General features: G+C 35.6%; 4 protein-coding genes across 12 annotated transcripts in view; 2 read left to right on the plus strand and 2 right to left on the minus strand.

Moving 5' to 3' along the window:
* Positions 1–2,711: 2,711 nt before the first annotated feature.
* On the plus strand, positions 2,712–13,227 carry hps1 (HPS1 biogenesis of lysosomal organelles complex 3 subunit 1). Of its 2 annotated transcripts, XM_065296056.2 has the most exons (18): positions 2,712–2,840; positions 3,551–3,672; positions 3,937–4,068; positions 4,226–4,368; positions 4,481–4,589; positions 4,665–4,825; positions 5,120–5,222; positions 5,303–5,372; positions 8,020–8,075; positions 8,413–8,583; positions 8,791–8,964; positions 9,048–9,124; positions 9,223–9,354; positions 9,437–9,502; positions 9,610–9,754; positions 10,486–10,599; positions 10,700–10,782; positions 12,405–13,227. In XM_065296056.2, exons 2-18 carry the CDS (start codon positions 3,556–3,558, stop codon positions 12,565–12,567), a joined length of 2,016 nt encoding a protein of 671 aa, XP_065152128.1. In that variant the 5' UTR covers positions 2,712–2,840; positions 3,551–3,555; the 3' UTR covers positions 12,568–13,227. The 2 variants fall into 2 exon arrangements, with proteins under 2 accessions (XP_065152128.1, XP_065152127.1); XM_065296055.1 differs by lacking the exons at positions 10,486–10,599; positions 10,700–10,782; positions 12,405–13,227 and having other exon boundaries at positions 2,715–2,848; positions 9,437–9,730.
* Positions 13,228–13,370: 143 nt separating this feature from the next.
* st3gal7 (ST3 beta-galactoside alpha-2,3-sialyltransferase 7) lies at positions 13,371–17,280 on the minus strand. Of its 2 annotated transcripts, none has more exons than XM_065296058.2 (7): positions 17,156–17,280; positions 16,638–16,840; positions 16,349–16,469; positions 15,943–16,268; positions 15,580–15,697; positions 15,192–15,332; positions 13,371–14,219 (listed from the first exon to the last, which is right to left on the minus strand). In XM_065296058.2, exons 2-7 carry the CDS (start codon positions 16,772–16,774, stop codon positions 13,983–13,985), a joined length of 1,080 nt encoding a protein of 359 aa, XP_065152130.1. In that variant the 5' UTR covers positions 16,775–16,840; positions 17,156–17,280; the 3' UTR covers positions 13,371–13,982. The 2 variants fall into 2 exon arrangements, with proteins under 2 accessions (XP_065152130.1, XP_065152129.1); XM_065296057.2 differs by having other exon boundaries at positions 15,511–15,697.
* Positions 17,281–18,224: 944 nt separating this feature from the next.
* morn4 (MORN repeat containing 4) lies at positions 18,225–21,257 on the minus strand. Of its 6 annotated transcripts, none has more exons than XM_073812884.1 (6): positions 21,131–21,257; positions 20,890–21,018; positions 20,690–20,768; positions 20,176–20,290; positions 19,977–20,086; positions 18,225–19,449 (listed from the first exon to the last, which is right to left on the minus strand). In XM_073812884.1, exons 3-6 carry the CDS (start codon positions 20,754–20,756, stop codon positions 19,301–19,303), a joined length of 441 nt encoding a protein of 146 aa, XP_073668985.1. In that variant the 5' UTR covers positions 20,757–20,768; positions 20,890–21,018; positions 21,131–21,257; the 3' UTR covers positions 18,225–19,300. The 6 variants fall into 6 exon arrangements, with proteins under 6 accessions (XP_073668985.1, XP_073668987.1, XP_065152132.1 ...); XM_073812886.1 differs by adding an exon at positions 20,497–20,602 and having other exon boundaries at positions 20,890–21,216; XM_065296060.1 differs by lacking the exon at positions 20,890–21,018 and having other exon boundaries at positions 21,131–21,246.
* A 56-nt stretch (positions 21,258–21,313) lies between these two features.
* prkg1a (protein kinase cGMP-dependent 1a) overlaps positions 21,314–24,230 on the plus strand; it is a 143,089-nt gene continuing 140,172 nt past the window's right edge. The window contains exon 1 of one of the 2 annotated variants that reach the window (XM_065296053.1): positions 21,314–21,369. The gene's annotated coding sequence lies outside the window, so the exon portion shown is untranslated. Of the gene's footprint in view, positions 21,370–21,727; positions 22,337–24,230 lie in introns of those variants that run through there. The other variant, XM_065296052.2, reaches the window with a different exon arrangement.

A 24,230-nucleotide genomic window follows, 5' to 3' on the forward strand; every position in this document is an offset into this window, starting at 1 on the left:
TTTTCTGATTTCCATAGAATTCCTTTAAGTGACATATCAACCATCTGGTAGAGATGTTAAAAAAATGATGGGATGTGTGAAGAAAAAATGAGTGTGTTAACTAGCGACATAAGGATATAAGAAATGCAAACAAAAAAATTAAAATGCCTATTTCTTGGTGTGGCAGTTAAAGGGTTAAAGTAAAATTTTTAAAAGAGTTTTTTTTAAATGCATGTTTTTTTAATATATGACCTTAACAAAAACAACATAAGTTATAACATATATTATAATAATATATAATAAGTAAAAGTAAAAAATATATAAAAGGTATAAAAGGGGTAAAAGTTTGGCCCGCGTAATTTTTAAAATCTGTCCCTCAAAGAAGAGTAGTTGAAGAACCCCTTATGTACAGTCAGACAAACTGTTAAAAAAATGACCAATATGTGACCCCATAAGACTTCTCTATGACTTAGTAGCTGAATTGCAGGACTGCATATGTTCAGGAGTGCAAGATTTGAGGATAAAAGCATACTAAGACCTCAATGATTTAAACACAGGCTGGATGCAAAGAACAGAAGAAATAAATTGCGACAGTACGACACGACGGGTAACTCAACACCGACAGCTTTATGCACCATCAGGCCAGAGAGGAGACGAACTGCGTCTGTCTTCAAAGGCCCGGCAGGGTCTTCAGCCCAGCGCTAGAGGTTCACGAAAGGAAAAGAGCCGGTTTGGTCAGCCAGAGGTTGCACCAACACACCAGCAGATGTTCCTCTTCTGAGCAGCTGGGGCTTTGTTGAGAAATAGAAGAAAACCATGGTGTCAATACAATCGTGTACTGATGAAAACCATTCAGTAAGACCTCAGTGGAAACAGATAAACAAGATTGTGATTTCTTAAGCTATCTCAAGATTGTAATGTTTTTCCCATTGGTTGGTACATTTTGTAGCAATGATGTGATTAAATATAACAAACACTGCACTACACTACAGAAAAAGCAACATCATATTGAGCTTTAGGAAACATATCCCTGGTCCACATATGGTTCATTTTAAAAGATTCAACGTGGTTCACTCATAAACAGAATCCAGGCTCATTCATATTCCAGTTTATCTGGTTCAAGATTCTCAAACTCTGACATGAAGCAGCCGGCCTTTACGATGATTACACGTCCTGATTCAAGCCAATGAAACAAAGCAACCTTTATTCAAACACTTATTTTCAGAATTAGCCGGTTTAATCTATGACATGAGGGCCCAAATTCTTGAAATAGTTTTACTTTAACAAATAATGTGTTTTATTTTGCAGTTAAATGCCAGCTTATGTTTCCACATATTGCAATTTTGTTTGCGTTAAATCAGATGCATAAACAGACAAGAGTACGCTTACTTGGATTCAGTTTTGAGTTTTGCAAGCTGGTTTCATGTCTCTTTGCAGAAGGCAGGTAGATGTTTGTCATTTGATCAAAGCTGAACATTGACGGCATTCATACAGACATAATAAAATATGACTTTCTTTTCCATTGAGACTGTACATGCTGGAGGCTTGAGTTCTGCGAAGAGTCAAACTTCCTTTGCGTGACTTCTCTGGCTTTGCCATGCATAGTGTAACCAAACCCAGCATGAAAATGTTTATACTTTTAACCCTATTTGTATCCAGAACCCAACCCCCTGAGTCAAGATTGGTGGATTTCATAATGTTTATAGTATATGTAAGATAATTAAATAGAGGTTAAAATGTAAAAATGTTAAATTCTTACAGGCATGTGTCACACTGATGATGGAAAATGTATAATGTTTGGAATTTTATAAGAAACTGCCACTAGGGGGCCAATGAGATTTATACAACAGGGCTTTTGAACTGGGGTCCAGGGACCCTCGTGGGTCCCCCAGAAAGTTGTAAGGGGTCCCTATAAAATGTCAGAGAAAAAGGCCCAAGCAAAAAATGGAAATGTTTATAATATCACAATATTTATCTAACACAGTTTCTTTTTACAAATATTTAAACTCTAAAACATTTGCTTTGGTTATGGAGCTGGCAGTAACTTATTGTAGATTAAAATGTATGTTTGTTCAAAGTTAAATGAACATTATATATTAAAAAGTATTTGTTGTATAATATAACAGCGTTGTGCAAAGCATTCTGCAAACCAGAAATCCTCATCAACCCTTTCTGGGTTTTTTTTTAGATTTTGGTTCCCAGAATGCTTTGCATGAGGCTGTTATTTTTTATTCTGTAAAGATACAGACTTGTTAATGTTTAATGTTCATGTAACTTTTAACAAAATGTTTAGTAAATAAAATAAATAAGCTACTGGCAAACAGCTGCTAGTACAGTAAATTTTCAGTATAGCCTATTATAAGCCAGTTTACATTTATACCTTGTGGGAACTTATGTAGTTTCTTGCGGATAAAACAATGGCTTCATATTTGTGAATGTTACGTTTTTGCTATTTCTAAAATTGTTTTGTGATTCATATTCATATCAAATGCAGCTGAAAACCTATTAAATTCCTATTAAAAAGAAAAAGTAAGAAACAGAAAAAAAGAAAGAAAGAAAGAAAGAAAGAAAGAAGAAAAGGTAGAAAGTAGCTTTCTAGATATTTGTGTTGTAATATATGAAGTTGAATGAAGTTTATTGTATGAATGAGTTGTGTCACGCGTTACTGATCTCGCGCACATGACCCGAGGTGACGCGCTATAGGCGGGCGGGTGATCATCATCAGGTCACATGACGCACGCAGTGCTACAGTGTAACATTACGGAAGCGCTTGAACTGATCAAAACTGATTGTTGTGCTGTAGTAATAACACAAGCGGACACAATGAAACTCTTCTGCTCTACAGGCGAACACATCAAAGAGTAAGTAGGTTAGTTTACTGCATTGTTGCACATGGTTCACTCCTTAACTTGTTGCTTTTGTGTGAGTGTGAGTTGGGTCAGATAAGTATAGACATAAGTTTGTACACATTTGTATTTCATCATGTCGGAATTAAAGCAATGAAATCTGTTGTGATTTTTTATCATGTCACTTTACGTAAAATAAATGCGAGTGTGAATTTTATTTAAAAGCAAGAATGATCCAATTGCATTGTGTTAAAAAATGTCTTACTACAGAATTATTAAATGAAACTACTTTCTTTTTCTCTTATGTCTATGCTATCCTTATTTTCTCTTACTATACGTCTCTTAGGTTATTCCTAAAATGTATTTTCTGTCAAGCTGCTTTGCAGCAATCCAAAACTGTAGGAAGTGCTATGTAAATACATTTGAAATAAATGTAAAAAAAAAAAGAATTTGCATGGGACTTTACATGACATATATTTAATTTTTTTATTGTAAATGCTTATTCCAGGTTTGATCTTTAAAAGTGCCCTCTAAAAGTTTTTTTTTTGTGATGCAAATTGCAAAACTAAAACATGCTTGTAAGGCTCAGGTCACGGGCCCCAAAACTGTAAACTGTTTTAAGCAGCATACACTGATATAAGCCTAATATTTACACTAAATATAGGAAACTCATGTGTTTATTATACATGAATTATCCATAAACAGATTTTATGTTGCATGTTTAGATGAAATGAAGTGTTTATTGGTGGCCAATGAGAATGCAGAGGTTCTGTTCTACTGGACCGACTCGGAGTTCGAGCAGCGTATTCAGGAGCAATATGGAGTTTTCCATGAGGAAGGAGAACGGGTGAGAGTAATAATCCATATGCTTTTTGGATTAAATAATACATCTGAATATTTAGCCTTGTTAATAAGGCAAATTTTTAAGTCACAATAATCTTTTTTAAAGAGACCAAAACTTTGTCTGTAGACCGATTGAACTTTGGGTACCATTGCTTGTGTTTCAAGTATCTGGGCTTATGTCATATGTTGATTTTATGAATGAGTATTTGTGTAATGTTGCAGATTCATTGTTAATTTTATGTGTTGCATGTGTGTTGCATCTCATCAGCCTGCATTTGAAGACAGCATTAACACCCTCTTCGCACCCATCATCATCTCTTGTAGCACCATGGTGGACAGACTTGGGGACGGCTACACATCCTTCACCACAGAAAACAATCATAAATATGTTCTGCATCAGGTAATGAACATATGATCAAACACTGCACTGTCAGAAAAAAATACTCCCCAGCTGTTATTGGGGTGGTACCCTTTCCAAAAGTACATTGTTGTACCTAAAGAGTTCATAGTAGTAACTGTGTGGCTCTGAAATCACCATGTGTCTGTCTGTCGTGCAGTTTGATGAATGCCTGTACATCGCTGTAAACCGAGATGGAGATGAAACGGAGGAGGATTTGAAGAGAAAGATCTATGTGATGAGGAAACACATAGAAATCATGTTTGGGATGGTCACACTCAGCAGCGCCCTCTTGAGGAAAGCGTAAGAACTGCATGCTTGATTCAAGTAACTTGAATGCAATTGATTAAATAAAACCATTGAAACGTGACATTTATGAGTAGACTTTTTCATATATTTGATATTTATTTGTCAGATTGCGCCCACAAGATACTGAGCAAAGAAAGCATCTTTGGCAGAAACTACAAAGCGTTTTGGAAACATCCAGTCGCTTACGAGAGCAGGACCAAAGCTTTTTAGTAGAGGTGTGGGCAGTTTTTGCATAGCTGTAGCTGTCTAATGTTTTGATAATGGATGATAATTGTTGTGGTTATGTTTAGGCCGTGGAGAGGTTGATCCACCCGACCCTGTGTGAACAGTGTATTGTGTTTTTGGAGCGTCATTTGGTGCAGCAGATTAACAGCAGTGTGGAGAGAGCTGGAGAGGAAGTCCTGCATGCTTTTATACTGGTGCACACCAAACTGCTGGCTTTCTATTCCAGGTGATGAAAACATCATAAACACCATAAAACTAACAAAAATGTAAATTGTGTGGGGGGTCTGCCTGGAAACCTTGGCACAGGACCCATCCATAAGTAGTGACATTATGCATAAGCATTTTTTAAGAGGTGAAAAATATAAATGTACTCCTGTCTGTTACTGCTGGAAATAAAAAGTCAGTACATTTGACTTTGACATTATTGATAGAAAATGACAAAGAATAATTATTTTTGTGCAATGACTGCAATGTCCTGCATGCTGGCAACCTTTTAATGATGAGCTTTCATATTTTACAGTCGAAATGCCAGCACCCTGACCACCTCTGATCTTCTGGCTCTCATCATCCTGGTGCAAGATCTCTACCCCAGCAAAATGAACCTGGATGATTCATCTCCTGAGGTCTGATGTCTCAACTTCAGTTTGCATTTACAATTTTTTTTATAGTGCTCCATCGTTTGCTTATATTGTGATGTGTTTAGGAGATGGAGAAGACTTCAGTTGCAGATGTGTTCTACACACCAGAGTCTTCTCCTCCTGACAGGGAGTCAGGTGAGTCAACCCAGGGCACAAATAATGATGCTGGTTATACACCAGTGGAGCTCAGGGACATCATTAAGGGTCTAAATTATAATCAAATGTAGTATAATGAAAATATGAGAGGAAAAGGAGTGTTTTTGTGAATATTGTGTTTTGTTGTGCTTGGACAAAAAATTTATATTTATATATAAAGCACAGAATTGCTTAGTAAAGTTGGTTTTAAGAAATAGTCACATATTAATTTTAAGTGCAACGGGGAGTAAAAGAAACCTTTGATGCAACGTAAGTAGATCTTAATGTAATGCTGTAATTTTTCGTTTAGTTTCACAATTTAATTTGCATAATTGAAAGCATGCAACTTTAAAAAAAACTGGGTCCGTATCCCTAAAGAATCTTAATGCAAAAAGTAGCTCCTAGTGACGCAATTCTAAGAAAATTCTTAGAAATGTGGGCGTTTACTCTTAAAATTAAAGAAAAAATCCTAGTAAAGAAAAAAGTAATTTAGAAAGCATCTTAACCCTTAAAAGAGGTCTTAAGGTCAAAATTGTTAGGAGCATGGACGAGGACTTTTAAGAGGCTTAAGAGTTTTTTTAGCAACTGGGAAAGTGGACATAACACGAAGAGGGAGACAAAAAATTGCACACAATGAATGACAGTACGTTAACCTGGAACACATTAGATCGTGCAGGAATCATGTTTGTGACCGATCTTATTAGAGAAATAATTATATAATATAGCGCCAGAATTAAAAGTAATCACTACATTAACTACAGTAACAGATTCGGTAACTAGAAAAAATGCAACTATGCAGCAGAGATGATTTAGGTCTGTTACAGACATCTATAAAACAAAGTAATCACACAAACTTACAGAACATTGTGTTGCTGTTTATTTCCTATCTAATACGTTAAGTATGACATTAACAGCACTTACATATATATATATATATATATATATATATATATATATAAGTTTATACTTTATTTATTATTATTTAAAATAAATATTACGTATATATTAAATCTATATTGTATATTATTTATATATATATATATATATAATACATAAATATATATATATATAATACATATATATGTATATATATATATATATATATATATATGTATGTATATGTATATATGTATATATATATATGTGTATATATATATATTATACATAAATATATATATATATATATATATATATATATATATATATATATATATATATATATATATATATATATATATATATATATATATATATATATATATATATATATATATATATATATATATATATTATAGGTAAAAGTATACCTGCAATATCAAATTGATGGCTAATAATAGATCCTATTATTACTCTTTTTCTTCCTTCTTGGACAACCAACCAATCACAGTCACTAATCAAGATATTGTCACACGTAGCAACGGTATAAACCACACCTCCTCACTAGGATTTTCCATCCATTCCTTGCTCAGAGTTCACTGAAAATGTTCTGGAATCACTTCTAAGCTAAAACTCCTGGCAAGGAATTTTTAGGTTAAGTTAGGAGCTCTCTGAGAGGATTCTCAGAATCTTTAGGGATACGTGCCCTAGTCTATACAAATATATTTATATAAAATAATTTTGCATCATAAATTTGACCTTAGAGTCAGAGCACATGAACGTGTGGCCCCGCGCCCCCTTTAAGGGTAAATCTAGATATAGACATTAAGAAATTGACTTTGAACCATTATCTTTGAACACAAGTAGGGTAAACTGAACATTGCTGTAGCTGCTGCGTTTTGAACAGTGTTGGGGAAAGTTAAAAATAATGCATTTGTATAATGCGTTAATAGTTCATTGGGTCCAGAATAAAACAAGTGCTTAAAACACCGAAAATCTCACAGGGAAGTGAAGAACTGCTCATATTTTTGCCTATAAAACAAGTGGCTTAACTGGGCTTAAAAATCTGAGTGGGCACGCCTCTGTGATAGATTACCCCAAAAATTGTAACTTTGTCATTATTTACTTACCCTCATAGCGTATGAACCACCAATGTCTTTTATTGCTCTTCAGAACCAAAATGCAGATTAAAAAAAAGTGTTGTTTGGGGGTTTCTGGTTACTATGCACTGTAAAAATACTTTGCTGCCTTAAAATGTTTTGTTAAATCAACTTAGATTTTCAAGTCATGTCAACAGAGATAAAAGAGAAAAGTAAACTTAATTTTATAAGTTATAACAACTCACCTGTAGTTATAACAACTCTCTCAAATCTCTAGTCAAGATAAATAATAGTAGGTTGAAATGACTTGTAAATCCGAGTTGATTCAACAAAACATTTTAAGGTAGCAAAGTATTTTTTACAGTGTGGAAGTGGCTTCTTAAGGACACTCCTCTACCTTCTTTTTATCTATATCACTATTGTTCTAGTTGTTACACATTATTTTAAGTAAACCTAAACTAAAAATCTGCATTTGGGTTCTGAAGAACAAATAAAGACATTGGGGGTTCAAACAACATGAGGGTGAGTAAATATTTAAGGGTGAACTTTCTGTTTAAAGTAATCATGACAGCTATGTGTCAGATCATTTTAGGACTGTGCCATTTAAAGACCACCCTTAGAAACCACAAATGTGAATTTTTCAAAAAGACTTCTTGTGTTTCCATGCATAGCCCAATCAAGAGGCGAGAGTCCTCCTGTCTTCCAGTTTGTTGATCCTGATATTCAGGTAAGCCACATGCCCTTTTAAAGTACACCTTTGCACCGAAAACGTTCATTTTTATAATTAGGTATATACAGTATTGGTACCAAAGATTGCATATTAGTACCTCGAGGTACATATTGGTACAGAATGTATACATGTTTGTATCTAAATGGTACATATTAGGAATTTTTAAAGGGGTGCTGACAGCTTGGGACAATTTTTCGACCATTTATTTCTGACAGTGTGCATGCTGTTACATCTGCACTGTATGATCATTTGAAAATGATTTCTGAAGGAACATCACCCACCTAAAATGTATATTAATAGAAAAGATGTTTCTTGCGTTCTTCAATGATTTTAGATGGCAGAGGACAGCCTTAAAACTCTTGAAGTTCCCACTCCTGACCCTTCAGCTCCGTTCAGAGTTTTTCTGGAAACCACACTTAAGAACGAAGGCTTGTTTCCCATGATGCCTCACTCCATGTATTGTTTTCCTCTCTGGCCGGGAATCACACTAGTGCTCCTTACCAAGGTGACCGTTCTTCTGAATATTGTATTATGAGTATTCAAATCAACATTTCAACCAATTTTTTTGCTGGATTTAATTTTAACAGTGGTCTTTTCTTCTGGACTTTTATTGTAGCAAAAACTGAATGTGATATTTGTTTTCTTCAGTACATAGCCATTCACTTAATAGCCATTCACACTTCCCACTGTATTTCTCCATATGTGTGAACAGATCCCGAACACTCACATAGCGATGAGTATTTACATCTATCTGGAAGCATTTGTGAAGCTGGAGAAGAGGTTATGTGAAGGTCATGGAGCCACCTTGCGGGGTCAGCCATCATTTCAGGAGCACCGGAGCAAACTGGACCGGTTCATCAAAACTTTAGCCAGCATGGACATCCAGGTCAGCAACACACATTTCTACTTTATAATCGACTTTTTAATGTGTATCTTAAATGTAATGCTGTACAGTATGTATTTCTTCAGACTGGTCAACTTCAAAATGTGTGGGCAGACTTTAAGAACAAAGCTTTTACTCGGTCTGGACCTGGATTCACAAGCGAGTGAGTGTTTTCTTTATATTACGGAGATGCGACTCCATTCACTTTGACCTTTCACTGTTCATCATCCAGCATGTTAACTCCTTTATCTTGTGTTGCAGATTGCTGCCCGCTTGTAGAAACATGAAGACTCAGTTGTGTGGCGTGTACAGACAGTGTTTTGCAGCCGAGTGCATGAGCGGCTCTCAGCGTTTGGCTCCACGTCTGCAAGAACGAGTCTTAAACATGGCCCAGTATGTATGCATGGACGTTTCCACAGCATTTATTGTAAGCATTTTCACTTTTGACCTTCTGTCTTTACCCTTTTCATTTCAGAGAGAAGTTGATGGACTTCAAGGATTTTTTGCTGGTGAAAAGCAAAAGAAACATCACAATGGTGTCATATCCTTTCTGTTATGCTTGTTCTGCACTTTGTTATTTAGATGTACGGTATTGCATCCGCTATCCACTTCCGCATAGTTTGGTTTGAACTTTGACTGTGTATTCACATACCTGGAAGAGTTTCCTGGTCTCATTCACTTCATCTATGTGGATCGTTCAGGGGGTCATATGATCGCACCCTCCTTAAATGTGACTGATCGCACTGTCTCTGAGCTTGGAAAGGGTCCATTAGCTCACTTCATAAAGAACAAGGTGTGTTATGTTTTCAAATAACCATCATTTGTAACCCCGTCAGTCAATATTAAAGATGACAAGTTATATTTTTACAGAATATTCTTTACATTATGTAGTATGAGGATTATATGTAAAAAAAAAAAAACAGTGAAGCCCAAAAATGCATGTACCTTGGTGTTCACAGACTGGGTCACATTTTTAAAAGGAACACAAACACCCGTTGTTTTCAAGCTTCAATGTTTCAATATTATATTGTGAGAAAAATAAACTATTTTAGCAGTGTTCTTTTCTTGATCTCTGATTGCAATGTTGACATTTGAAATCATCTCAACAAACACGCCCCTACCCCAATAGAATCTAGACCTTCTTTTGATAGACCCGCCCCACACATACGCAACCCAGGCAACGATGTCCGTTAGTAGACACCCCCCTTACTGCTGATTGGCTACAAGTGTGTTTTGGTAGTCGGCACGACTCCCAAAGTGTTTTTCAAGATCACGCACCCCGCCTTTAAGATAGTAAGAATTATTTTGAGAAAGTATATAAATACTTTTAAGCTATTTAATAGCACTTGCGATGCCTAATTGGTATATTTAGGCTACTTTTAAAAATAAATAATACAGCCCTATACAATTAATTTTTACCTCCCCAAATGTAAGATTCGTTTCAAAAACAAACCTATTATCAGAATTAGATTACCCGTTTTATATGTCTTAATTATTTTAAGTATTTTCTGCATTTCTTTGCAGGTTTGGGGTCTTGTCGGGACGGCTCGGCGGTATCTGCAGAAAGGTTACACCACTGTCACGTACAGAGATGGAGATTATTTCTGCTCTTATTTCCTGTGGTTTGAAAATGAATCGGTATTTGTCTTCTTTATCTCGGATGATCTTTATTACTGTAATCATGAAAATATTAAGAGCAATGTTTTCAGAATTAATCCGGTGTGAATTTGGTTTACAGGGTTATAAACTAGAAGTAATAGACATACCGAGCCTCCCAGATGATTCTGCCCCGATCGGCATGCTCGCCTGGGATTATTACAGGTAAATAAGTCGTCATAAAAACAACAGAATTAACATAGAACATAATAATTAATCATTAAAATGTAGACTTTTTTTGTGAGATTTACAAATTATTAAAGCAATTATACTCTTCTTAAAGTTATTATGTTATTTATGTATCAGAATAAAATCGTGTCACTAGGGCAGTACCCATAGCATTTCTAAAAACAAATGCCTGTGAGAAAAAGTGGCGTCCGTCCGCGCCTAATGTCTATATTGTGTGCCCGGTGCGTAACTCCAAAGGAAATGAGTATAATAGTAGAAAAGAGACCGCACTCAGAGACTGAATCAAATACAAAAACTGTATTAAAATACCGAATCATGTTCACAGGCCATAACAAACAAAAAGACAAACGTTTCGGGCTTAGCCCATCATCAGTGTCACAATTTCGAAACACGTCATAAGGCGCTAATGCCTCTTATAGGTTCCTACACCAATCACTCCGTCTGTGGAAAAGGATACACCCATGATCATTACTGGCAATCAACCATTGGCTATAGTCGTGAATATATTACATAAGCTTGTCCAATAGAACATCCTATCAATCCCAACCATGATAAAATGTACTACGAAAGACAAAAATATAATAAACTTCAAGAAAACAAAATACACTAATAATACCATAAAGAAAACTAAATCAAATTTTTGTAAGAGAAACATTTATTGATTGGTTACCTGTATGTATATATGCCCTGGTTTTTGCTCTGTTTTTCTTTTTCTTTTTTTTTTCTTGCTCTAGTATTGTATTATATGATGTATGGTTGATTATTGAGCATTAGGTTTCACTTTTGTATTTTTCGCTTTTGGCTTATTTAGTTTTCTTTATGGTATTATTAGTGTATTTTGTTTTCTTGAAGTTTATTATATTTTTGTCTTTCGTAGTACATTTTATCATGGTTGGGATTGATAGGATGTTCTATTGGACAAGCTTATGTAATATATTCACGACTTTAGCCAATGGTTGATTGCCAGTAATGATCATGGGTGTATCCTTTTCCACAGACGGAGTGATTGGTGTAGGAACCTATAAGAGGCATTAGCGCCTTATGACGTGTTTCGAAATTGTGACACTGATGATGGGCTAAGCCCGAAACGTTTGTCTTTTTGTTTGTTATGGCCTGTGAACACGATTCGGTATTTTAATACAGTTTTTGTATTTGATTCAGTCTCTGAGTGCGGTCTCTTTTCTACTATTAAAAACAAATGCCTAAAATGGACACAACCTGCTGTGTTGATTGTATCATAAAATGGTTTACATTATTCAAATCGCAAGAATATCAGCTTTTCAAAGATATGTGACATGTTTAGCTTTTTGTTTTTGAGGTGTTGTATGTCATTAAGTTTACTGTCAAAGAATTGCAACGTTCTGCCCACGGTACATTGGAACTTTAAGAGGTTAATAAAGTGGTAATAGGTACCATTTAGGTAAAGATAGATAGGGTACCGCCCCCTGTGACAGCTTTTTTTACAGTTTACTTCTTATCTATCTTTTGTATGATCTGTTTTAATTTAAGTTGCATGTCCTGATCATTATTGTGTGATGACAATTTATTATCAATTGCATTTTTATGTCTGCTCTGCTCTGCTCTGTATGACGTTACAGGAAACTGCTGCGATATTACAACAGAAGTCATCCGAGCGAGGTGGTGAAGTGTTATGAACTGCTGACTGTTCATCTTGGTGTAATTCCCACTGAATATATTCTGCAGCACTGCAGTCAGTTGGCCCGTAAGCTGTGGGAACCCACACGTATTCCTCTACTGTGAAGAGCACTCGTGAGTCTTTCCTCAGTAAACAGTAATACAGCATATGCGGCATGTTTACTTATTGTATATATATAGATAATCCATACGTTTTCTGCACCTACTGCACAAGCACTTTTCATTTCAGTGTGATTATTTGCAGAAAAAAAAAATGTGCCAAGAAACAAAGCATTGATTTTCTTTTGCTTACAATGAGCGGAGCATATCCAAGAAACGTTTAGAAAAATAATGCTTTGTTAGTAGAAGTATATTAAGGTGCTACATGTATAAAATGCACTAATGTTCCTGATCATTTTTGTAAAAGCCAAGACCAAATATTTTACAGAAACACTTCAAGAGTTCATCTTGGATCTGCTTAATAACAGAACTAAAACATGAAACTTTAATGTGGAGTTGGAAAAAACACTCCAGTCTTTTATAAGTATTAAAGACAGTTTTTAATAAGTTATATAGGAATTTGTGTAAAGGTGCTGATAAATGTAGTTTTTGCTGTTGTGGTGGGGTAAAGATGAGATACACCATGTAAACTATTTTATCTTACTATTTTTAAAGAAAGTGTGAAGTAAATATTAAGGTATATTATAACAGCACAATTTTCTACTTCCATAATGTCAGAACTGCTGTAAATCATGATCATGACATGATAAAATATTCCTTATCACTGTATTAGTATGTTAAAATTAAATATTTAAGTAAAAATTCAACTTTATAAATAAGTATTTGTGCTTTCAGTGTCATTATTTTAGTGTTTAAATCAAGATATATCTGTCCCATGACAACAGTTACAGGAGTCCATTGTTTTAATATAGCACATATATAACATTACTTTATATAACATACATAATTTTTTCATGCTCGTATAATAAATAAATACCTATTTTTCTAAAGTAATCAAAATATTATACACTGTGAAAAATTAGTTGTTGTAATGCAGCAGTTTGCCAGTAACTTACTGTAGATTTATCTAATTTATTGGCAACAGTTTGTTCAAAGAAAAAAATTATATTAAACATTACCAAGTCTTTGTCTTTAAAGAATAAAAATATAAAAAAACCCATGCAATCCATTCTGGGAACCAGAAATCCCCATCAACCTTTTTCATTTTTTTCCTGATTTTGGTTTCCAGAATGCTTTTGCATAATGATGTAATTTTATAGTTTTGTCCTGTAAAGGTAAAGTCTTGTTATTTTTTAATGTTTATTTAACTTTGAACAAGCTGTTGCCAGTAAATCTACTGTAAGTTACTGGGAAACAGCTGAGGGTAATACTATAATTTATAAAAAAATATATATTTGATTTACGGTAGATGTATAGTAATATTTTAGTAGTAAATTATTTAAATGAAATGATTATGTTATTGTCTTTTGATGTTGTCATGTAAAATCAAGAAAGAGGTGAACAAATGGTCTCTGATGTTATCATAATGCACCCGTCAGGTCATGGATAGCTCCAGCTTTAACTAGTTCCCGGAGTAATATGGTCTCGGCACTGACATCATGAACCACCTGTGTTTTCATGGAGTCCATGCGCATTGACCCGTAGTAATGCAGCTGAGCTCCTGGGTGTTGCAGGTCATATCCGAATCCAGCAAGACTCACTTCATCACACACCTGCATGGCCAGAACTGTTGCGATTATCCCCAGTGTCGGTACCATCTAACAAACACAAAATATATAGTGCCTGTCAAAAATCTTTTCTTTTAATAGTTTTTGCCGTTAAAAATTATATTATCAGCATATGTTGAGTAAAAAATGAGAAAAAGTGGAGTTTTGTATTTTGATATGCATCATTCCCTTGAACTGGTCACAAATTTTGTGCAAAAATGTCAAACAGTGTGTTGTTTGATTATCTTACATTAACATTACATTTATGCATTTGGCAGATGCTTTTATCCAAAGTGACTTGCAGGAATTACAAGGAATGCATTCTTATATATAAGCATGTGTGTTCCTGGGATCGAACCCATGATCTTTTGCACTGCTAACCCAATGCTCTACCCCTAAGCTGATAAATGACTAATTCTATTACTTTATTTCCAGGTTAAATTAGATCGCATTGAAGTAGAGAGCATTGCATGTGGTGGTGACCATTGTTAAAAAAGATCCTATTTTTACGACCAATTACTCTAAATGTTTTACAGTGGTTTACTTATAATTAAAACTGTAATATTACAAACATTATCTGTCAATTAACAGCTCAACTGTTATTTTAAGTATTATGTCATTAATGACAAAATCCAGAAAATCTATGTTTTTATACAGGAAGATACTATATTATTTATACAGTATTATTTTCTAAAATTACATACAAATTCATGTAAATTTACAACAAAAATCTGTAATTAAATGTGTAGTTTGTTATATTAAAAGTGCATGACCATACTATGGAAAATGAAATGTCAAATCATCAATTTTATTTTATTTTTTTATTTGGCCGGAATGATGCTTCATCACTTTGAAAATAAAATAATATAATTTAATGTTGTAATTTTTATTTTGGCATTTAATTTTCAAATTTGGGACATATTTTGCAATTTAATTTTTTATTTTAAAAATGTATGTTTGGCAGTCGTTGCTGCCAGTCATTTGTTCGTTTTTTATGATATTTGTTTACAGTGCAGTACTGACCTTTCGCTGTTGCTCGACGTAGTTTTGCAGTACCTGTCCAGTCCTGTACATGATTTCAGGGTTCAGAATGCGAAAGTTTTCTGGTTGAAGAGGAATTGAGTCTATGACATCCCTCCAGAACCACAATTTAGACCACCAACTCTAAAGAGATACAGAGATAGACAAAATTATCTTAGTGGCCTTATTTTTACCGTTAGTGCTTATGATGAACATTGCATATACATGTATAGATGTATGTTAGTGTACTCTTTAATGTTGACAATAAAAATCCTTCTGTTTCTAGAAAAAGTCAAGATTGGAGTCTTCTGACGGTACTCACTAAAGGGTTTTTGGTTACTACAGAGGTGAGCCAAGCTAAATCTAAGCTCTTGAATATAACCAAGGCCACCATTTCAGTGTTCTTGTATTCTTGAGATAGGGAAGGAGCTCCTTCTGGATATATGAGACGAATTGTCGTTCTGGAGCCAGCATCTCTCTCAAATCCAAAAACTGGGGCATTGTTCATTCTAATTAAAAAACAAATATCAAATGCAAATATGCAGATCACATCAAAACAATCTTTGCAAATACACTGGCAACAAAAAGTGTTTGGAGACTTAAGCCACACTTAAAAATGCCTGAATGTTTGCATTAAATAACAAAATATCAAACTGGTACATGGTACAGTATGCAATAAATTAAATTAATAATTGTTTATTGCTTACTGTAGGTGCATTTAAATCATATTGTGGTGTCTAAATTGTAAACTAACCTAATTATAATGTCATACTGGTCGATATGAGGTCCAAGATTTTTGCCATGTAAAATCCCTCCACTTCCAACCACCACACATCTCTTGCAGGTCTCTGAACCAGAAGGTAATCCGGTGTACGGTAAAGCTCTCAGGGCCTGAGACACCATCTCCTCAATGCCCATCAAACCCAGAGGAGGCGGCAATGCCCAGTCACCCGTACCATTTTCCAGGAATACGGGAATCTTCAGGAGTCCAGCAGGTGTTGACAGTTTCCTAAGCCTCTCCACGGTCCATCCAATGTGGCATGACTGAGACAGCAGAGCTGCTGAGTGATTCAGAAGAGCCTGAGGTGTGTACAAGTGAGGGCTTAGATATCAACCCGGCTAAAATCGGCTAAAATCATATTTTTTGTGATTTACTGTACCGATATTTCAGCAGAACTGTCATTTGTCCAGATCAGCTCTGGGGTTGGTAGATACGCAGGAACCAGAAGTGCAGAGTAACAACTCACCAACGTAACAACGCTTATAATAAGATTGTTCCTCCTGAAATCGTAAAGCACCAGTTTCATGAAACTAAGCGTTATGACGTTTAACTGAACGTGTTAAATGTGCTCTTTTAGTTTTAACAAATGTGTGTACGTGTTGTAAAATCTCCAGTGAAACTTGTACATGGCTTGCATGTCACTGTGTGCTTATCTCGGACAAACCCACCGGCTGAAGATGAATTCCCTGGACTCTGCCCTTCGGTGTTGTGTGGTGAGGCTTTCTGAACTGCTGTCTTCACATAACAGAGGAACATTGCTTTCATCGTCTCCATCTTTACCATTTACGTGTTTCAGAGCCAACATTTTCTAGCCAATGAGTACTCAACTGCGTCGGTCAGTTATGAACCAATAGAAGACATAGTTTGCTCTCTGTAAAATAGACCATCATGAAGTTGAGCTTTTTGACATCACCACAAACACTCAAAAACCTAACATAAATGATTATGTCCAATATCATACAACAACAAAATGTTCACTATAAACAAATTTGAAAACGTTTTTAGAAAGTGTTAAATCCGGTTTGGACATCATTTATCTATTTATAGTACTGTATTTGTGAGTTGGGAAACCCAGCATGACTTGTAAAAAAATTTAATAGCACTTGTGTGCTCTAAGGAGTCAATGTCCAAAACCATTCACAACACATTCTGTTATGGATTAGTTTTTCTCTAATAACATATTTACCTCTTATTTTAGGCGTTGTCCATCCTCTGCAACCAGGCGCCGAGAAAACATGTCCGAAAATAAGCTTTGTGTTTGTGCGTTTTATCTGCTTCTCTGTTTGAGATCATGCCCCTCCTCAAAGTTAATGATTAACCTTTAAATACATTACCTATCTACCACAGGTCACCATCAAACATACAACATACTGTTTAAACAACCAAAAGTAGCTCTACAGTTGAAGAATCTTTTATGAATCCCTAAAGAAACGCTCTTACTATTTATATTCTGAAGAACATTTAAATAACCTTTTAAGCATCAAGCATCAAGCTTGGGCACAAGGTTAAGTATTTTGATCTTGAATGCACCTTTACAGGGAACAGAGGAGGATCAACCAATCAAATTGCTGCAAATATTCATGTGAGTACAGATACACAGCATTTTAGTTAAAAATAGCATAAAAATTTGAGTAATTTAAGTGATTCTATATGAATACATTATTTAGTAAATTCAACTTAATTTTATCATGTTTAATCCACTAAGATTTGTAAGAACCCCATGGTTGCTTAACATCAACCCAACATTTGGTCATTTTTAACCCAGCATTATTCTGTCCAATATTTACCCATGGTTCAAAAATAACCCAGCCATTTTTAGAGTGAATGTTCATTTTTGGGTGAACTCGCCCGTTAATGTTTATATGATGACAATAAATGTTGTATTTATGCATTGGTCTTGGTGCACTGTATTGAATTATATTTTATTATTATTATTTGGATAATTTAAACACTTGCTGTTAGAAAGAATATAAGCAGACAGAACCTCATTCTGAAAGCAAACATTTGATTCAATATATTATTGTTTATTAGTGAATAATTAAACACTTTTATATTTTTACACATTATTTATTAACTGTGTTCGGCTGCTGTATAGTTTCATAATCATAAAGATTCATAATCTGCCACATATCGTTCACAAACTGATATCTTTGCATGCTGTTGGCTGTCTTGATATAAACAACACACGCTGTGCCTTTAAATCATTTGCTTAAATGTTCAGTGATTAGAAAATGAATAGTCATGACAAAAAAAAGTGTTTTTTCTGACTTTATTTCTCGATTATTTTCCACATAAATTTTTAAGATCTCTGCTCACATAAATAACAGTGCAAAATTCTTCTTGGTGTCAGTGTATTTTAGATGATGTTGTCTAAGGCTTCTCTTTGACACTGCAAATGATAGGAACTGTGAACCACAAGCATTCAATTTAAATGACAGTAAATACACAAATAAATCCTTGAACATATGCTAATGTCAAAACATTTTAAATAATTTAAACCAATTGTAAATGTCTGCATTGCACAGAAATACTAAAATCAACCATTTACACTATACTATAATCTGTTAGTAAATTATAAGTACTCATTGTAATTTAATTAAATAATACATAAATCTTTAAGACAAGTTAAATATCTATTTTCACTTACAGCTGTCCCCATATCGGATTTTCTTCCAGCTTCATTGCTGGATTTAATTTTTTAACACAAAAAATAAGGCAAATGTGCAATAAACAAAATTTCCACTTGGAAAGGTTACAACAGCAGGGTTCCCAAACTTCACTAAAAGTTTCCATTATGTTTTGTACTAAATGCAAAACACAAAATCAAGATCTTATTCATTTGCATGACTTTTCATTATCTGTGAAGCACAATTTTAAGATTCCCTGACATTTCAAGGTTTTGATGACTATGGGAACCCTGAATAACAACCACTGAAACTGATAAAGTAGAACACAAGTGATACAATCAGAGACAAAGGCAAAGTCAGTTATTTTACAAAAAAATGCCCCCAATCTGACGATCACACTTTTGTACCTGCTATGCCTCCAATGGTGACTTTAGTCTATACTCTATACCACACTGACATAATTTGACAATGTTTTTAAGCCACAGAGGAACCAAGGCAGAGGAACCATGCGAGAAGAGCCTAGTGGAATGGATACTCTTTCCTCCATCCCTGAGGGTTTGATGGATCTCATGGATTTTCAAGCTCCTTTGTTGGGTGAAGGCAGAGATGTAGATCCATAATCAGCTTTGCTTTCTTTATATGTGTCTATGCAATCTGGATTGTATTTTGGGACTTGATCCTAAAGCCGCAGTTGTATCAGTGTTTCATACAGAGAGGCCTCGGGCTGTAGATGCCGAGTTCTTGGCTCTCTGCACCACAGCCTGACACTTTTCTCGTTTCAGAAGCTTGTTGTTCTCAAACAAACCCTCATTTCGTGGAACACCGTGGGAACCATCTGGGAATGTCAGCAGCCCTACATGGGGAACATAAACATATTTCAGGGTTCCCACACCAGTTTAGATAAAAAAACTTCCATTCATTTTTTTTTATTAATCATTTATTTTAAAAACAATAACAGTGACTGACTCCACCCATAAAGAGATTTTTCTTCCTAAATAAGTAGAAATATTTATATTCCCTGCAGTTATGACCATGACTTTTTCATAAACTTTTTATTTGTGCTCCTGTCTGTGAAAACTCAGTTAAAATCTTTTTTTGTGATTTACTGTAATCATAATGTAAAGATCATTCTGTAAAAATAAAACCCTGATATATTTAATATTGACTAAGCTGTTAAGGAGACCATTGCTATGACTTCTCCTAATCTCATAATTAGATCATGAGACTAGCCTGGATTTTACAGACAGGGTCACAAATTCTTTGGCTTATTACAGCTGATATTAATTCCATGAACCTTTACTCATCTCTTAACTTTAGATATTTTGCTCATTCAATAAGTTTTACGAAACAAAGTTTGTCAATTTAAGGAGAAGTGTTTACCATGTCCTTCTACACGACCACTTTTGAATTCCCCTTCAAACTTCATCCCGTCAAACCTGCTGAAGATTCCGACTCCTTGGAATTTTCCTTGGGCGAATTCCCCCTCGTACCTGTTGATAACAAACTGAGTTTTCAGCGTTACCGTGTCACAAAATCGTAAATATTCACAAACTATTAAATGGATCACAATTTCACTGACCTGGATCCATCAGGAAACACTAACACCCCTGATCCATGGAAGAGGCCATTCTCAAAGTGACCTTTATAACAGGTGCCATCAGCAAACTTCAGTTCACCTTTGCCATGCCTTCGTCCTGCCAAATTAAACTTAACTTACAATTTGCATACAACATTAACTTAGTACTCTCCACATCTTTTCAATTCCAATCCCTAGTACTTGGGATCACACCATAATCTACCGCATTAGCACCGTGAAAATGTTAGCAACCACCACCTCAAGCCATTCCGACTACAACCCTCCACAATTATCACAAATATATATATATGCATAAGTACCAACCCATTTCAGTGTTTTTACATTAGACTTGCTTTGACAGTAGAAACAAAATATGTCCAATGTTCTTCCTTTCCATTCAATGACTTGGGAGGTACTTGTATAACTACATCTGAAATATTAATATTGTTAAAAAACACATAAGTGAAACCGCAATGCAATGATCCTATACATTGCAATGTAATGTATGATGCCTTGCCTTCCTTCCATTCTCCAGTATATTCTTCTCCACTGGAGTAAGTAAAGGAGCCTCTGGTCAATGTCATACCTCCACCAAGCTGCAGATAAATCAAATGAACAATACGAGGGTAGAAATGAAATCCAATGGTTATCCACATTCCACAGTGAGCGAGACTACAGCAATAATTTCAGATATATATGTATAAACACACAGCATACCACGCAGGACAGCGATGTCCAATCCAATATTAAAACCAGCACAGTCTAAAGGAGTTCACTTTAATCCGCGCACTGTATCGGTAATACAGTAACGAGTCATTTGTACGGGATGCATTGTAACATTACAGCCTAGAAGAAGAAGAAGAGCAGCGGCGTCGATGACGTCATCCCGCTTCACATTCGCAGCCGTGTAAAGACCGGAGGTCTGTCAATAAGCTATTTGTAGATAAAATCCGCTTACCTGCTACGTTTATGTGCGACCTCAATAGCATTAAAAGTCTTATCTTCGTTTAGCGGCTCTGCAGAGAGAATCTATCTGACTCTGAGTCGCCGGGTCTCGCTTTCTCTCGTCGAATCTCGCGTTGTTTGCTGCGCGTGGATTCATACTGAGCGCTGATTGGCTAAAGGTTTTTAGGAGTGTAAATGTGGTCTGCGTCTGACTGGGAGTGGGAGAGTGGATTGTTTTTGTCTTCATAAGAGGTATGTACACAACCTCTCACATCATTTTCTGGCAAAGATTGTACAGGATTGACAAGTATGTGAAATAAAAACTAGGCTACGTTAGTATGGTCCAATTAAGTGTCATCCTACAAACGAACAAAAAGATGAACACATTTATCTTTTTGCCTGTAAATTAGAGTTTATTAGTTTGAGGTTTATTCTCAGGGTGTATAAACGCCCACTGTTGGCTAATATTTATTTATATTTACCTCATGTGTAATTTAGCATTTTGTGAACACGCATGGCCGACATTTATTTGTTAAATAAATTGATTTGAATGGGCAATTGTCTAAAATGTCCCACTGTAGGCTACTTAAACCCAGTTTTGGGGCATAGTTTGAGTCGTTTATTAACTTTTTTACTTGTGAAGAGCACCATCATAACATTTCTGAGGATATATTTTCAGAAAGTTGGCTCTCAAGTTAAAAAGTCTGGTGCTAATTTTTGTTTTACTAAATATTTCTCCAGGGTTATTATTGAAATTTGTGAATTTACGTACACGACTTAAAAATTTCTTTTTTGCCTAGAATTTTTTTTACAGTACCACACTATAAGACTTACAGTATATATTTGAGAAAATAACCCCTATCTAGCCTAGAAATCTAGACGCACCCTAGCGGCCGCAAATATATTTGCTGCCAGGGTTTAGTCTAGGCACTCACAATACACTTAACCGGTCCAAAAACCAAAATTTGGTCAGGCCAATCACATCGTGTGTAGCGTCTGTGGGGCGGGCTTAACATGATGACGACAGAGCTGCAACGGTTCCTACTTGAAAACAGAGAATGGCTGCTGCTGCTGGCGAACAGCTATCTTTTGAAGCGGCTTTGGCCGCGACTCTGGAGGACTTAGACTTATGTTTTTCTTTGAGAGAAGAGCAAATAAACCCTACTGAAGTCCTTTTTAAGCAAGAAAGATGTGTTTGGAGTTTTACCGACTGGTTACGGTAACTACATCACCTTCTTCGTTGCTCTGATCCGTCATAGCGCTATCCTATTGCGTGCAGAGGCATTTTGAGGGACAACCTTATATCCCGCCCCTTGCATTGAGCCGTTTGTGTGAAGAGTTGCCAGACCTTACATCTTGATGTAGGTCTGGCTAACCAGGCTAACCCCTATCCTGAGAATACAACAATTTTGATAGTATCATAGAGACGGTTTCATCGGACGCACGTGATACGAACCTTACTTCCGGTTTCGTTGTTTTTTAATGGTCTGACTAGTTACTAAACTGATCTCTTGAACGAATGCCTCGTCGAAAATAACAAATGTTTTGGTTTCCTAGGTAATCTATGTGTTGTTTTTTTTGCTTGTTATGTAAATAAACTACATTTAAAGAACTTTGTTGTTATTTATTCTTAGCGGAGTTTACCGGAAGTTACGTGCGGACCGCGACAGCCGCTAGTTTATCCGTGTGTCTCAATCAGCTCCCTTGTTCAGTAGTCAGGGCACTGATCAGGGAGTCGGCCATTTTAAGGGCTGTCTCAATCGCAAAATCCGTTCAGTGCACTGGAACGTTCGTTCCCTAAAAATTCCCACAATGCAACGCAAAAACCAGTGAGCATCGATGTTCCCTATGTTCCCTAACCGGAAATCACGTGACCTTTTCTGACGCTCGCCACCCGAACATCACGTGATCCAACTCAATAAACTTTATGAAATGTAACAGAACTTTTATAAAGACAAACGTTTGTTTTAGTTGTAAATATAAACACACATTGCTACACAGTAAGGGACCACAATCTACTCAATATTTAAAATAATAATATTTATTTAAAATTGTAAATATATTTATTACATTTAAAATGTAATTATATGCCTCCAATTTTATGCACAGATATGTAAGAGAATAATGACAGCATTTTCCACAATGTACTGTTTTTTAAAATTAAGTCAGAGAGATGTTGGTTTTGCCGGTTGTTGATGAGTAACAGCTGTGAATCACAACGCGCTTAAGCAGCCACGTGACAGAAAAATAAGGGAACATTGTCCCAATGTGAAGTGAGCTAGGGTCCTTACCAGTGCCCGAACCTGTGTACACGATATACTGATTCACGACCTCGGGAGCTAGGGAACGAATTGAGACACACGGTATGTTGTTACTGCTGAAACGGTCTATAGTCTTCATGTGTGGTTTTATTTTTTGTTTACTGGACAGCTATTACAAAAATATAATATTGGAATTTTGGCAATATTAAAAAAAAATCCCTATTTTAAAGGTGCATTGTGTAACTTTTAGAAGGATCTCTTGACAGAAATGCAATATAATCTACATAACTATATTATCAGTGGTGTATAAAGACCTTACATAATGAACTGTATTGTTTCTATTACCTTAATGAGCCATTTTTATCTACATACATCGTGGGTCCCCTTAGGTACATCTGAATAATATTGCTTTACTTCCTGACTCCTGAGATACCGTCATCATCTTGTCCCAAAATTCTATGGCTGTTTCTCAATGTCAAGAAAGGATCCTCGGAAGGCAGAATTTTGAATATGCTACCTCATCAACATCCGTCGAAGGACTGTTCCAATGTCGAGGATCCTCGGAATTGCAACCAAGGACTGAGTTCTTCGTTCGAAAAATATCCCATATATAAGAAAGGATGAATATGTGTATCCTTCGCGCTCTCAAATCACCCAAAGCACACCTTTTTACTGCCGTAATGACGCAATGACGTGCCCTTGCTAGCCTGTTTCATTTACGTGTTATCCAAATTCTAAAGAGGAGCCTCGCCTAGCCTCTGAAGGAAGTGACTTGGAAAGACCAGTCCTGCCAAGGAAGTATCCTTGACATTGAGAAACAGCCTATGTGTGTGTGTGCAGAGAATGTGATTG

Source organism: Paramisgurnus dabryanus, chromosome 20, assembly GCF_030506205.2.
Source record: "Paramisgurnus dabryanus chromosome 20, PD_genome_1.1, whole genome shotgun sequence".
Lineage (NCBI taxonomy): Eukaryota > Metazoa > Chordata > Actinopteri > Cypriniformes > Cobitidae > Paramisgurnus > Paramisgurnus dabryanus.

What these genes read in the sequence shown, in the direction of transcription:
- morn4 (XM_073812884.1), bottom strand. Translation starts at nt 20,756, where the DNA reads ATGACATTGACCAGAGGCTCCTTTACTTACTCCAGTGGAGAAGAATAT. An exon ending in GTGTTTCCTGATGGATCCAG is followed by an intron (nt 20,087 to 20,175) that starts GTCAGTGAAATT and finishes TGTTATCAACAG; the next exon opens with GTACGAGGGGGAATTCGCCC. An exon ending in TGGTCGTGTAGAAGGACATG is followed by an intron (nt 19,450 to 19,976) that starts GTAAACACTTCT and finishes TTCCCCATGTAG; the next exon opens with GGCTGCTGACATTCCCAGAT.
- hps1 (XM_065296056.2), top strand. Translation starts at nt 3,556, where the DNA reads ATGAAGTGTTTATTGGTGGCCAATGAGAATGCAGAGGTTCTGTTCTAC. An exon ending in ACCAAAGCTTTTTAGTAGAG is followed by an intron (nt 4,590 to 4,664) that starts GTGTGGGCAGTT and finishes GGTTATGTTTAG; the next exon opens with GCCGTGGAGAGGTTGATCCA. An exon ending in CGAGTCTTAAACATGGCCCA is followed by an intron (nt 9,355 to 9,436) that starts GTATGTATGCAT and finishes TTTTCATTTCAG; the next exon opens with AGAGAAGTTGATGGACTTCA.
- st3gal7 (XM_065296057.2), bottom strand. Translation starts at nt 16,774, where the DNA reads ATGTTGGCTCTGAAACACGTAAATGGTAAAGATGGAGACGATGAAAGC. An exon ending in AGGGAATTCATCTTCAGCCG is followed by an intron (nt 16,470 to 16,637) that starts GTGGGTTTGTCC and finishes TTACGATTTCAG; the next exon opens with GAGGAACAATCTTATTATAA. An exon ending in CAGTATGACATTATAATTAG is followed by an intron (nt 15,698 to 15,942) that starts GTTAGTTTACAA and finishes TTTTTTAATTAG; the next exon opens with AATGAACAATGCCCCAGTTT.